This window comes from Hoplias malabaricus, chromosome X1 (assembly GCF_029633855.1).
Source record: "Hoplias malabaricus isolate fHopMal1 chromosome X1, fHopMal1.hap1, whole genome shotgun sequence".
NCBI lineage: Eukaryota > Metazoa > Chordata > Actinopteri > Characiformes > Erythrinidae > Hoplias > Hoplias malabaricus.
In genome coordinates, this window is record NC_089818.1 from 4,292,556 (window position 1) to 4,307,558 (window position 15,003).

The 15,003-nt window shown below is 38.9% G+C and overlaps 1 protein-coding gene across 1 annotated transcript in view; it reads right to left on the reverse strand.

The window, feature by feature from the left end:
- Nucleotides 1-295: 295 nt before the first annotated feature.
- LOC136675378 (cadherin-10-like) overlaps nt 296-15,003 on the reverse strand; it is a 30,490-nt gene continuing 15,782 nt past the window's right edge. Inside the window, exons 3-12 of the mRNA XM_066651884.1 lie at nt 13,857-14,151; nt 9,743-9,862; nt 7,375-7,542; nt 6,953-7,140; nt 6,047-6,300; nt 5,499-5,635; nt 5,258-5,379; nt 2,588-2,696; nt 2,162-2,413; nt 296-1,312 (exon numbers count right to left, since the gene is read on the reverse strand). Coding sequence (XP_066507981.1) covers nt 819-1,312; nt 2,162-2,413; nt 2,588-2,696; nt 5,258-5,379; nt 5,499-5,635; nt 6,047-6,300; nt 6,953-7,140; nt 7,375-7,542; nt 9,743-9,862; nt 13,857-14,151 — 2,139 coding nt within the window. The 3' untranslated portion in view covers nt 296-818. The remainder of the gene's footprint in view (nt 1,313-2,161; nt 2,414-2,587; nt 2,697-5,257; nt 5,380-5,498; nt 5,636-6,046; nt 6,301-6,952; nt 7,141-7,374; nt 7,543-9,742; nt 9,863-13,856; nt 14,152-15,003) is intronic.

A 15,003-nucleotide genomic window follows, 5' to 3' on the forward strand; every position in this document is an offset into this window, starting at 1 on the left:
TCTTTTAGAAAACTTATTGCTAAGGCCTACACTTTGTCGTGGGCGTCTGTAACAGTGGCATCTTTTTAAATCTTTTAAATTATTTTTGTCTAGATTTCCTGTTGACTCACTCCACTCTGTTTTCATTAGAAGGGCTCTAGGTTTATGAAAAGGAGAGGGTTTTTTTTCACAAATCCAAATCCACTTGTTTATTTTAAATACCCTTAGTACCGGCTCTGGACAATTCAGGAACGGTAATCTAGTGGTTTACAAAATACATGGAGGAGAGAAGTGCATTTGTGTTTTTTATTAAAATATATTCATAAAAAATATGGATATAAAACACTTGGACAACATTCAGAAACAAGCCAGAGTGTGTGTTTGTGTGTTTTGTTTGTTGGTTGGTTTGATTTTCTTGCAGCATTTCTATGATAACATCTAGAAGTTGCTTTTCAGTGTTATTCACAGTTTGGTAAAATTAAGTAATTGAAATCTTTCACACAAGCGAATGAAGCTGGATTTGTTGCGTGATTCATTTTCTTCCTTTTCTTTCGCCAAGGTCAGACCATAGAACTATCCATCTTGCTTCAAGTGATGATTAATAGTTTTTAAATTCATCTAGTGAACAAATAGCATCGACAAAAGATCACTATCACTCCTCTCATCAGCACAAAACCGGCACAAAAACTGTCCACAAAGAATCCGTCATATAATAAAAGTGAAAGTCAGCAAGGGTCAGTAGAAAACAAGTGACGTAGATCCATCCAGAGTCTGGAGGTCAGCTCATGATTAGCCCATGATTAGAGCCATGTTTACCGAGTGTTTCCATGGCTATTGGGCTAATTATGGGATGTAGCAGTGTCCTTCGCTATGTACATGTCAGCCAGCTTTTTGAACTGAGGCCCCCAGTTGCCGAGGTAATCGTAATCGTGATCCCCCTCCATTGCCGAAGACTCCAAGGAGCTTAGCGACTCTGCGATTGACCCGTTTCCTTCGTAAGCGTAAGTGGCCAGAGAGTCATAAGGAGGTGCAGAAGGGTCGTTGTCATTTTCCTGAAGCCGGCTGCTGATGAAGTCCCTGACGTCCGAAAATTCGTTCATGGGAGAAGGCCGGTGGAAAGGGAAGAGCATCTCAGGGATGATGTCCCTCCTCACCTTGTTGCTTTCCATGACCTCTGGGTGGCGCAGTGTGCCGATGTCGAATGCCTGAGTGTCCTCCTCACCACCACCTTCATCGTTGTAACTGACCACATTGTCCCTCACATCCTCTTTGGAGATGATCAGGGGTTCCTTCCGCCGCTGCTTTCGTAGAGCTGAGAACAGCACCACAATCACTGGAATGAGAATAACAAGAAAATAAATTGCAATTCCAATCTGTGTCCATGGGGTGTCCCTGCCTCATGCCCAATAACTCCAGGTAGAGAATTATGACCAATAACCAATAATACAGTTATGATTATGACACAGAATGAAGCGATTACAGAAGATGAATTTACATGCAACACAAATAGTCTTCTATTTATAAGAAACACATACCAAGCCCTTCCGCATTCTTAGGATTTATTCATGTTGAACAAGTATGTTATTACATATTGTAGCCAACCTTCAATTGTGCAAGAACGTCTATGAAGCAGTCGGTGCATACTAAGGAGAATGACCAAACTGTGGTCAGTAAGGTGACCATGTTGAGATCAGCTTGTACTAGGGAGTGTATAGCTGTGTCCCAATTGTTAACTCAATACTATTTCTAACTTTTATGGCAATTATAGGTACCCTTGTCCCAAAATCCAACAGGAAATGGAAAGGGAGGAGCTTCTCTCATCTGAAAAATGTTGACTCTGTCCCGAATAGTGCCCTATTTCCTACAGAGTGCACTATCAAACACACATGTGCATAGTATATACTCTAATATTAGTGTATAGTAAACAATTGGGACACAGCCTATGACTGGATGAAATTATATTTGGACCATACAAACTGAGGTGGATGGCAATGTGGAGGATTACACATGCTGAGGAGGATGACCGTGTTGTGGTCAGTACATACTGAAGAAGATCAACAAACTGCAGTCAAAATGTACTGAAAAGTATTTCTATTGTAAAGGTGAGTGGATACTGAGGTGGATGACTTTGTAGAGGTGAGTATATACTGGGGAAGATGACCCTGTTATGGTCACTACGTACTAAGAAGGATGACTATGCAGAGAAGGATGGCCACTAGGGCTCCAGTGCTGAGTCCGGCGGAGAGCAGTAGAGCGTCCACGCTGCAGGATCGCATGCTCCCCGCACTGTCACAGCCACATACTCTGATAGTCAGGGTACTTGTGCTGCTCTGGATGGGATAGTCGTTGTCCGAGATGACCACAGGCAGATAGTAGACGCTTGCTTCCTGCCTGCTGAAGCCACTTCTCCTCGTCAGAACTCTCGCTGTGTTATCTGAAACGGGAATGTTCAGGCAGTGAGCATAGAGCGCTATCGATTGCGGACAAGGAAAAACAAATAAACACAGTCTTGCGGTCTGGAAGAGAGTTGAGGAAAAAAAGGACCATATTACGGTCAATGCATTTTTCATGAAGCCCATGCCAGACATCAAAGGGAATACTGATTCACCTTCATTGTCAAAGATGGTGAAGTTTGGATTGCTGGAGCTCAAGCTGAATACGAATTTGTGACCAATCAAAGGCTCGTCTGTGTCTATGGCACTGATGGTTTGGATTATCTGGAAAGGAAAACAAATAATACAAATGGTAGTCAAATCTATTTAAAAGTAACACTAGTATACAACATTCATTCTGCAAATGTTTGAACTTTTAATTTCATTATGAATACAAATAGCCAGTGTCTATTTTGTAGACATATGAATATGGCAATTACAAATCTCACTGGCAATTATCGGGTCCAAGCAATTCAGTGCCAGTGAATTTTAGCTCTCTATTTGCTTAAAGCCTTTTTAGGGAATTTAAAACTATGCCACATCATTGATCTAACAAGGTTAGGTCACCTACCAAGGTTAGAATAATGTTGCTAAGCACACAATAAACCCCTACTTTGTGTAAAACCTTCACAAGACATTGGATTGACGGCCTGGCCTTAAGGTGACTTAATATCATTTTAAAACATGGTCTGATGATGAAATCATACATATTTTACTAAAACAGAGTTAAAACTATGTAGTCTAACACTATGATTGGTAATAATCCTAAGCTTAACCTTAAAACTAACCCTAACACACAATGCTAATCCTAATCTTAATCATAAATGCAACATTTTTTAAGCTATTGCTGAAACTTAGTCCTAATCTTAACCCTAAACCTAACCAGAATTTTAAATATATTATTAAACCTTGCCTTAAGTTTAATTTGAATCCTAAATATATCTTTTAATCCCCAACATTGTGTTGTGTTTGTGTAATACACTGCTTCTGAACCCTTCTTCAGGCACATAAGAGGTTGAGTTATGTATATCTGGCGTGTTCTTTTGTAAGATATTCACTTGTTTTGGAGATGTACATGGGATTGATGTAGAGCAGTGAATAGACCAGAATTTCCCATAGCTGTCCTCTCGTGTTTTCTGTCCCAACACTGTCTTGATTAGATGAAACGTCCTCCCACACAATTGCATCAAGAGGTCGACAGAGTGATAATAGCATGACATTGACTGTGTGCCCTCCTACTGAAAGTGCATTAACAGTCTCAATTTATTCCCTTTTGATAAATTTAGCACAGAGGGCATTGGACATCATTGTCTTAGACCAGGCATCCATTTGCCTGCTGGCCACCTTTCATCAACTGCAAATCCACTTCCACTAATGGAAAAGTTCCATTATGGCAGAGTCTGCATGGGTATTTAATGCTGTTCAAGCGAAGAGGCCCTGGTGTTTTTACATATTCAAAATTTCTACAGCCATATTCAGGGGCCCTATAATTACTCCCTGTTTGACTCTATGTAATAAAGTGAACTCAGCTCCAAAAACTTCTGACAGTACGTAAAATTCAAATTTGAAACTAAAAGTGGTGATTTTTTTTAAAGGGGACAAATTGAACCATTATTCGACAAGTAAACAGAATTCCAGGGACTTAATAAAAGGTTTGTAACATTCTTTGGTCAAAACGCCACAAAGATTGAAAACCCCAGCAGCAGTTGATGTAGGGCAATTTTAAAGTGTCCGCACTCTATGTAAACCCAGTACATTCATTCATTCATTCATTTATTATCTATAACCGCTTATCCAATTCAGGTTTGCAGTGGGTCCCGAGCCTAACCGGAACCCGCAATCATTGGGCGCAAGGCGGGAATACACCCTGAAGGGGGCACCAGTCCTTCACAGGGCAACACAGACACACACACACACACATTCACTCACCTACGGACCCTTTTGAGTAGCCAATCCACCTACCAACGTGTGTTTTTGGACTGTGGGAGGAAACCGGAGCACCCTGAGGAAACCCATGCAGACACAGGGACAACACATCAACTTCTCACAGACAGTCACCCGGAGTGGGAATCGAACCCACAACCTCCAGGCCCCTGGAGCTGTGTGACTGTGACACTACCTGCTGCACCACCGTGCCGCCCAAACACAGCACAACACAATAATATTTTGCTTTATTCTATGTTTTATGGCATGGGCAAACCACAGAAAATAACCTGGGTGGTCTTGTGGCATAGTGTATCTGTTGGTAGACTCTACATTTACAAATTAAGATGCATTTTTATTTTTATTTTTATTATTATTTTTTTTTTTCACCTTTTAAATAGGTTTTGAACTGTGTTTAATGAAAACAAGTCAAGACTGAAACCAGAATTCTCTGATGAGGGCAAATTTATAGCCTGGTCTCAAGATTGTCAGGATTGTACAAGGTGAATGAAAGATTGCCATGTATGGAGGAAGTAAAAATGATTGTAATTTTGGACCTTAGATCTTAAGTATGTCACACTGAAGCATGGGTGCATGTGGAAGTGGAAGCTTTTCCCGTTCTCAAAGTTAAATGGATACAAATGCATAATGACAATTTAGAGCTGCACAAGCTTAAATAATGCTGGCAAGACCATTGTTTAACATCAATAAATACAAGTAAAAAAAAACTGAACTGTGACTTCAGACTACCAGGACAGAGCTTATATAAAAAAGCAAAATAGGATGCACCTGTGAGCTCAGTCACATTTAAGCCTAAGAGTTAACAGGTGCAGAGGATGGCTAAAGTTTTATACTAGGACAGGTATCATCGAATGATCCAGGGAAATGCAATTTAATAAAATAATTCATTTTTCTCCTTTTACCTGCCCAGCTTTTACATTCTCGCAGACAAACGTGTCATAAGACATGGCAAACTCCGGCGCATTGTCATTCACATCCAGTACTTTTATCAGGACGGGAACTCTGCTCCTTTGACGGGGGTTATCTGCAGAGGAGAGGAGGAAATTGGCAGGTGAGGAATAGGGAAAATGTTGAGGCTGGGGAAATGATACTCTGCGTGTCTCTGTTGGTGATTGTGTTTTCTTTTCCCTGGAGTCAACTCACTTATTTCGCTGGCGAGCACGGAGATGTTGTGCCACTTTGACACCTCTCTGTCCAGAGACTTTAGCATGGTGATGGATCCGTTCCTGGGGTCGATGTGGAAGAGTCTTTCAGGATCAGTGTGCTGGTCTATAGTGAACCTGCAAACAATTGTTAAGCTGGAATGACTTTGATGCAGGTCAAACTAATTTTCAGCTTCTGCATTCAAGTGCATTGTAACAGAACTTTGTATCTTCGAAAGTGGTGGAGAAAATGGCATCTTAACATCAATGTCATGGAATTATATTCCTGATAAATGTAAACCTTATCTATTTATAAATTTAATCTATTATGTTAAACATGTATATAATAAATAATATGTCCTAGAAGTAGAATATGTTTTTGGAATGAGATTGATAATTAACAGTGAATATGTACGGTAATATACTTTCAATATATCATTAAAAGAGAGGAAACCCACACAAGCAGCATTTCTAATGCTTATATAATAGACAGCAATATATATATATATATATATATATAGTATAGGATAAAAAAATAACGTCTCTTACTGTAGAGAGTAATTAGTAGAGTCAGGGTCCCTGGCGGAGACTGTCCCAATTATTTTCCCCTTGGGTGTGTCCTCATTGACCTCAAAAACAAATTGAGGACTGCTGAAGACCGGTGGCTCATCCACATCTTTAGCCGTGACTTTAACGGTGGCCGTGTCTGAAAAGGGTCCGAGGTGCAGAAATTCGGGGTCAGTGTGTGTGTTGGTCACTTCCACTTTGATTAGGTACACCCTCCTGTCCTCGTAGTCCAGTTGCTGAATGGTCACAAACACACAGGTGACAGTGAATTACAGTTAAGGATTTGGACACTGTGGCATTTGAATTGGAACCCATTTGATACACGTATATATATATATAATATCAGTGACAGTAATAAGTCTTAATGAAGCAGCTGGCAAGGATAAAGAATAACAATGATATTTTTTGCACGGAATGTGGGTTTAGCTAAATCCAAATTTGGCTCTCATGTTAATGAGTTTTTTTTTTTCTTTTTTTTTTTTCTTTTTTTTATCCATTTATTACAGAAACTGTGATTAAAAATAATCATTTTTTGAACATAAATAATATCAGTTTCTTTCCAGAAACCTGTTCCCACTCTCAATTAGTTACAGGTTAAAACATAATAAATGTATAATAACACACACACACATATATATATATATATATATATATATATATATATATATTATTCTGCAAAACCCTGCTGTACACACAATACACATGGATACATACATTTCTAATTTCTATTGTATTCCCTCTTCAACAGATACCTTAGCTATTGTTATATTGTTGCTACACATGTTGTTACTGTGTAATTACAGTTTTTTAGACCCACAGTTAATGTACAGGATAGTGATTTTAAAATGATTACTAATCAAAATGTTTGCCCGTGTTGAACATTTTTACCTTTTTGACTACAATAACACCCTCTTGTGTTTCTTCATCTGTGATAATGTCCAGTGAGTCTTTCCCATCTCCATCCACAATCCTGTACTTCAGCTTAGCGTTCTCTCCCTCGTCTCCATCCATGGCTTTGATTCGACCCACAGTGGAGCCGATCTCCGCCGACTCATAAGTGCTAAGATGGTAGGAGCCTTTAAAATGAGACAAAATGAGACAAATATGTGTATGTATACAAGACCCATATAAAGTGTTAGTGAATTAGATTAACAGTTTGATCAATGCTAATTGGTAGCTATTAACTTCCACTCATTCATAGTCACGTAGCTCTAGTGTTAAGCTAATTAAGCAAATTTCAGACATCACATATGTCACAAAGTTGATGCTGATTATAAACATCAATGAAATATGATACACCCATATCTTACTGTAGGAAAAGCGAGGGGGACTGTCATTAACATCTGTGAGGGTGACATTGACCATGGTGGTCCCGGAGAGACCCCCCATCTGTCCCGCCATGTCCTTGGCCTGGATCACCACCTGGTACTCCTTTCGCACCTCGCGGTCCATGTTGGACAGAGCTATCCTCACAATCCCTGCTCAGGAAATAAGGATAAAGAGACGGCATAAGATTGTGGAGTAAGTGTATGCACAATGTAAATGTACCTTTAAAAGTCAAAACACTGGGTCTCAATGATCCTGTTCCTTAATGTTCCTTAAAGTGAACACCGTTCTGGGGTCTTAATAAAACCTCTGTGACATATATTGGTTAAAATACCACAAGGATCAAACACCAGAGCTGAATTATCCCCCCTGTTAAACTGCACTGTTCAGAATGGAGTATTCAGCACGTTTCTTTAAATGACAATATTCCATCACGTTGTTCACCAGGAGCTCTTTTTTTAGTTTTTTTAAGCAATTTCAAGTTATTTCTCTGTGTTTCACTGAACTGATTATATTAATTGATTAATTAATATAGTAAAAAACAACAACAATTTTCTATTTATATTAAAAACAAGTCAAAACCCTAATGAAAGCACACAAAATATCATATATATATATATATATATATATATATATATATATATATATATATATATATATATATATATATATATGTGTGTGTGTGTGTGTGTACACCCCCCCCCCCACATACACACACACACTTATTTCTTCCTACTTTGTGGATTTCACAAAAAAAACCCTGTTACTGATAAACCATCAAAAACCAGCTTTTGCAGAGTGTGCAGTCCAATTTTCAGCACTGAATTAATCATACCATTATATAACACATTTTAATATTTCATAACAATCATGTTGATTAAATGTGCTCTACAGAAGTTCAATGCAGTGCTAATGTCTTCATATGGGAACTGTGATTGAGATCACCACACCAGTTCTAAATGCGAAAGTGGTCTGCTTTTCTTCACTGAACTGAAGGCCCTCACCCCTCAGAGGTTATTCTAACATCACTGACTGACAATCAATCATGGATTGATTTGGAATCAGTGGGATCCACTGTATGAGGAAAATCACCTCTGGATTTTGCAAGACCTCTCACTGACTCTACAGATAAATCCTTGTATCTCCATTTCTGTCAGCATCAGCTGCTCTTAATTTTGAGTGGAAATCTTATGAGGAATAAAAATAATCAAGAACATTATTTAAAATAAATAAATAAATAAAAGGCCCGTAAAGATGGCTTTGTCAAAATAAAAGAAAGAAGTAAGAAGCAAGAAGGTTTTGAGTAAGAAAGAAAATACTATGCTATTTTTATTTATTTATTTATTTATTTATTTATTTATTTTTCCCTTTCGGTTTCAACGTGGTAAGGTTTTGATAAAGTAACACGAACTGTACCATACAATGGCAACTCCTCAACCAGATCTACAGATATTACATATATGATTGTAAAGGACTGTTATGATTAATCATCATCCATAATTATTTTATGATCACTGAGTGTACTGTCTATGTTTTCACACTAGGTAACCAACAAAAATAATGTAAACATTCACATATATATGTAGTACACAATTTGAGTGCGGATTGTATTTACACTCTTAAAGATAAAGGTGCTACAAAGGGTTCTTTGAGCGTTGCAAATGAAGAACCACTTTTGATTAATAAACAAACATGTGTGTTTAAGGGTTTGTACGTGTGAACAACCTCTTAATGTTTTAAAGAACCTTCACTTGATGTAAATGCTCTTTACCAATTTATAAATTATTACTCAAAATCACGCTGTATGGAACCAAAAGTGTTTTTTCTATGGCATTGCAGAAAGAACCATTTGTGGCACTTTTATTTTGAAGAGTGTAGTACCCATTGTACAAATCCTTTCTACGGTCTTCAAGTCAAATATGTATGAATCCACATTGAGACCAAGCTGAACTCGAATGACTGGGTTAAATCAAAGAAAAGAGCCAGCTGCAGACTCAGACATTAAGATGCCTTCTTAATTATCACAACAGAATCACTGAAGTTTACAGCAGTCCAAATACAGATGACAGGTTTATACACAGTGTGACACATCTCTTTTAACATCAACATTAGAGCATTAACTCGCTTTCAGAGGTGTCCTTGTCAAGTGTGGCTCTCCAGGAATGTTGTCATTAATAAGATATAAGGTATTTACTGCATTAACATGCGTCCAGTGACTGCCAAAAGCCACAAGGTAGGATTCAAAGTCATGGCCACGTTTGACTAATTTGAACTCATCTCATTTTCCTTTTCTCTATCATGGCAGTGTATGATAAACATCAGCCATATGTTCTATATGTCCCAAACACTCACCGGTCTCAGGCTCCACGGAGAAGTATGGCTGACCTTGTAGGATGCTGTACACAAGCCTAGCACTGTTCCCATACGAGGCATCGTCAGCATCTGTGGCGTTGACTTCAATCACAAAAGTCCCTAGAAACAAAGGAGACAGCGCTTCAGTGAGGTGAGCCAAAAGGGAATGGCACATCTTTCACCGAGCAAGGAAAGGATTTTGGAAATATGAAAGTCAGAATAAGGTTTTGAATTCTAAATGATAGTAAGCACATTGACCTAAATAAAAATAATTTATAATCATTATCACATTCATTCATTCATCCACCCACCCATCCATAGTCACTCATTTGTTCCTTCATTAATTAATTCATTCATTCATCTTCTATAAATGCTTCATTCTAATCAGAATCACAATGGACCCAGACTTTACCCACGACCATAAGAACGCATGACAGGGGCAAACACTGGATGGGACCACTGTCCATTGTAGAGCATCACACCACCACCTAGTTACTCTCTCACAAACACACACACACACACCTGTGGACAATTTCACACACTCACTCAGTCACACATTTTTTTACTTGCTTATTTAATTATTTATTTATTATTAATGATAAAGAACAATTTACAACATTCAATTTAATCATATATTGGATAGACACAGATTGCTGAATTGAAAATATTTTTTTTAGTGTTCATACATTCAAGGAGTGTATGAAGGTGTGTAAAGAACATAATACACATGTGCCATAATATATAAAATGCACATGCTGCTTCTAAAAATAAACATAAGCAGTAATTGGTCAAATAAATGACCACAGTGTGTTGCTGTGGAATGTCTTTGCTCACAGCAGGACACATTGTCCTTTTCCAAATGATCAAAACCTAGAATGTAAATCTATATAATGAAGGTGAAAGACACATTTCTTGTTTTAAAAAAGTCAAGTTTGCATCTATGTGTAACTGACTAACTGCATTACAGACTGCACTTCCATTTCCAGACTTCAGGTGGGTGTGATGCTGACCATGGTCATGGTATGTCACATCATTAAAGTGCATCATATGTGGTCAGCGATGGCTGTGTCCAAAGAAGTAAACAGTAGGGGAGTGAATAAGTGAGATATTTCTTGAAAACTGAACCCACAAAGACCCAGTTTCAGAATCTGGATTTAAAAGTGTAACTCATTATAAAAAAAGGAAGTAAGTATTGTTTTATAGAAGATTTTCATTATTTTTTCACCCACCACTGAGTGCAGTTCATCAGATGCCGGCGAACTTCTTCGATAAATTGGCCCGCATAATTTTATTTATGCATGCAAATATATGTATGAAGGAAACCCAGTTTAGGTGCAGTGGCCTCATTTAAGCCGAAGTGCACTGTATTAAACTAAGACAATCCTATTTGCTTGTCTTATCACATTTTCTACTTTACATCTCATTTTAATTCCCTTCTTATCACCACAACGTCACCCAATCAGGGACAGCGGCTCAGAGGTGACGGCTTTAAAGGAACAGCCACTCACTTCCATCACTATAATGTAGCAGCAGTGTAAAGGGAATAATATATCTTTTTATTTTAATTTTTTTTTTTTTTTTTTGCTTTGATTTTCTTGGCTGAACTAGTTTATGCTCCATAGAGTAGGCCCCCTACCCAGGAGAGTAATGTGTTTAAAACACATCTCTTACATTTCCAGGACCCTAGGAGTTACGATAATGTCTGATTCATACCATAAAGAAAAAGTGCTGCAATGTAACTGTAACCTCAGGTCATCCCACTACAACAGTGTTCCTAGTGTCTTTATCCAGAGATTAATCAGCTGACACTTTTTCCTCAGCACTAATCTCAGACCTCCTGTTCAAACAGAAGACCCTCACCTAAAGAGCACAGCATTAGCTCAGAAAAAAATGTGTTAACATCTGGCCTCTGGTCCACACATTAATTCCTTCCATCAATCTTCCATTAAACGAGAGGTGTAGACAGCCAATTACAAAAGTGAAACAAAGCAGGGGCCAGGGGCCAAGGGCCTTAATGAACACTAACACCTCTGTCTCATAAAACAACAAGAAGGACACAACAGCACTTATGAGGATGACAATGATATTGATGAGGATGATGATGAAGTCAGTGATATAGATGTTGGTGGATTTTATGATTAAGATGATGATGTTGATGGTGATGAAGATACTGAACAAAATGATGATGATGATGATGATGATGATGATGTAATCTAATTAAGGTAAAGGTGATGCTGATTGTGAATGTGATGATGGTGCTGATGGGAATGAAGTATGTGATGATGATGGTGATTATTAAAATATTGATTGATGGAGATGATTATAAATATGAAAATGACAATAATGATATTGATTATTGTTATTAGTAGTAGCAGTAATAGTTGCAGAAGTAATAATATATGATAACACTTCTGGAGCACCTAGGTAGGCACTGATAATCTAGGTCCTCTATTGGTCAGGCCTTTAGGCTCTAAAAACAAGGCCTTTCAATGTCACAGAAGAGTCTGTTTTGGTTTCTAGGAGACGAGTCTCTGTTTTATTCCCTGCAGTGGACGAATGCCCTTTACCCTGAATATGATGAAACTATTACAGAAGATGTACAAAATTATAGAATGAATAAAGGAATACACGCAATTTTGTGAAAACAGAACATTCAAGGATGTGTTTTTTTCCATTTTAGTTATTAGTTATTTAAGAAAAAAAAAAGTTTCAGACAGCTCTGTTTGCTAACGCAACATATTAGACGACTCGGCATGGAGTTGTAGAAGTTCCCAGTGGTGTCCTGTGATTGTCAGTCCCATGCCTGTAAAACCAAATGGGATCTGGCATTGTATGAAAGTACACCCCACACCATGACACCAGGCCTTCTGGACGTGTGACGCATGAAAAAAATCTTGACGCTCACCGCAGATAACCCTCTGCCATTCTGAGTGACTCCATGACAGTCCAGCACCACACCATTGCAGACTTTGGCGAATTTGATATGGTGTTAAGGGCATTCATCATAACAGTCTGAGTGAATGAGTTCCTGCGTCGTGCAGCCATCTGCCAAAGGTGCTGGCAAACACAGGACGGTGCATGGATGGCATCACTGTTTACTGCATGTCTGTAATTGTAACCGATGGGTCATTCCGCACGTTGAACAATCCATTGGTTCTCCCTCTGTGGTCAGTGTAGGTCTCCCATAACCTTCATGTCACTGGTTCATGTCTTCTATCCACTGCTGCCCATGGTTATATCCACACGACCTGTATGCCGCAATATGTCAATATGACCATCACGCTTCCAGGAGCCTTTGGATGTGACCCTTTTCAAACTCTTCTAACTGCTCGATTTGCTTTTAAAGCCTTCTCCGAAGTATATTTTGTTCGCAAAAGATGCTACCAATAAGAAGTCAGAAGAAAAAAAGCACATGCAATGGGACGACCTTATATAGTCAGTCAGGTAGAGAGATAAGGCCCATCCTTGCTCAGGTCACATGCACGGCCGAGCGTGAGACTTGAATCATTTGCATGTCTCCCGATGTCAAACTTACCCACCAAGTTTCATTCCAGTTGGTTGATCTCTTCTGGGTGCAACCTTTTTTATTTTTTATTTTTTAAACTTTAGAATGTATTATACAGAACCTTTATGGACAGCTGTAGAGTCTTTAAACACAAGCAAAGAGCATTTGTTAAAGCTAGGGAGATTTCCTAAAGAGGAGAAATCCATTTGTTTCATGCTGTTACATAAATATTCACCACCCCTGTTTTAAGCTTTGACCTTCTAACTACTCGAGTGTGTTGTCATGCCGTAATGGAGCCAGGTGCAGATAAACAAAATGCACTTCACGTGCTCCTAGTGGACGTGAGACTGCTTTGAAGGACTGCAGTGAGACTCTAGCATCACACTTTAGTCCAAGCGCTTGAGCTCGCTGACATTCTTCATGCTCCATGGGCTTGTCAAGAAAATAAAAGTCTCAAAGCGAAAGGCGCTGAGCCATCCTTGACCTTATAAGCTCTGGGGGATCAGTGCAGCGCCATGGCACCCAAGAGGAAACTCCAATCCTGACATTAAAGGAAAAACCAAAAACATACAACAAACAAAGCAGAAAAGGCATGATTAAGCCCCTCACCCACGTCAGACATCTCGGGCACGCTGGCCGTGTACACGTCCTTGGTAAACTTGGGCTCGTTGTCGTTGATGTCGTGGATCTTGACGATGAATTCTGTGGCAGGTTCCAGAGGGAGACCGGTGTTCTTGTTGAAAGCTTGAGCTTGAAGTGTGTAGGACGACTTCTCTTCTCTGTCCAGCCTCTGAGTGGCGTGGAGATCGCCAGACTTTTCATCGATTCGGAAAATGGTGCCCGCTCCTTCCCCAGAGAGGACGTACCTCGCCGTTCCATCCCCTTTGTCCTTATCTGAGCGAAGCTGCAGAGAGACACACAAAAGAGACACATCATGGATGGAGTCCTTGCCCCTTCTTCTAAACTATTTTAAGAGATCATCAGTCTATGGTTCAGTGAGCACTAAAACTTGGAAACTTGTCAATCATTCCTGCATGAACATGACCAGAAACAACATCCTAAAAGTTGATGAAGAGGACCACATGGGAACCCAATGGGTCAACAAAGCCCTGTTCAGAATGACCAGTTTCAGCTTCTGTTCTTTTAAATAAGTATGAGCCTCTGTTTACTCCAAACGACAGGGGGCCCAGGAGTGAGGAATGAGGAGTAGAAACGGTAGGTCTCAGTTGTATTTGCTCAGTTGTCATTTGTCTCTGTTCTTGTTTTCTTCATTATGAAACAAGTAATATGACAAATAAAACCAAGCTTTTAAGATACTAAAAACCATTTCAATGTTAAACTACAGCAATTGGTCTCCCCAGTTCCCAGGCACTTAAGGTGCTGTTAAAACAAGAAGTGATGCAACACATTGGTAAACATGCCCTTCTTCCATGTTTTTGAGTTATACATCAAAACAGCTATATATTTAAAAACAGAAAATATTAAAAAGTTGTATCATTTTATGCTTGTTTTTGTATATTATTTTGTGCAAACCTCCAAAGATTCGTACATGTGAGTTGTATTTTACCAATAACAGCACTCATTACATACTCATTAAATACTCATGAACATATTCATAGTATTTGTATGTTATGCTCTGTTATAACATGTAGCAATTTTATGATCACTAAATGGGCTCCCATCCACTGGTGGTGCTGTTTCATTAATCCCAGTCTAACTATCTTATGTACCTGAAGAAGAGCCAAAGAAACAATGC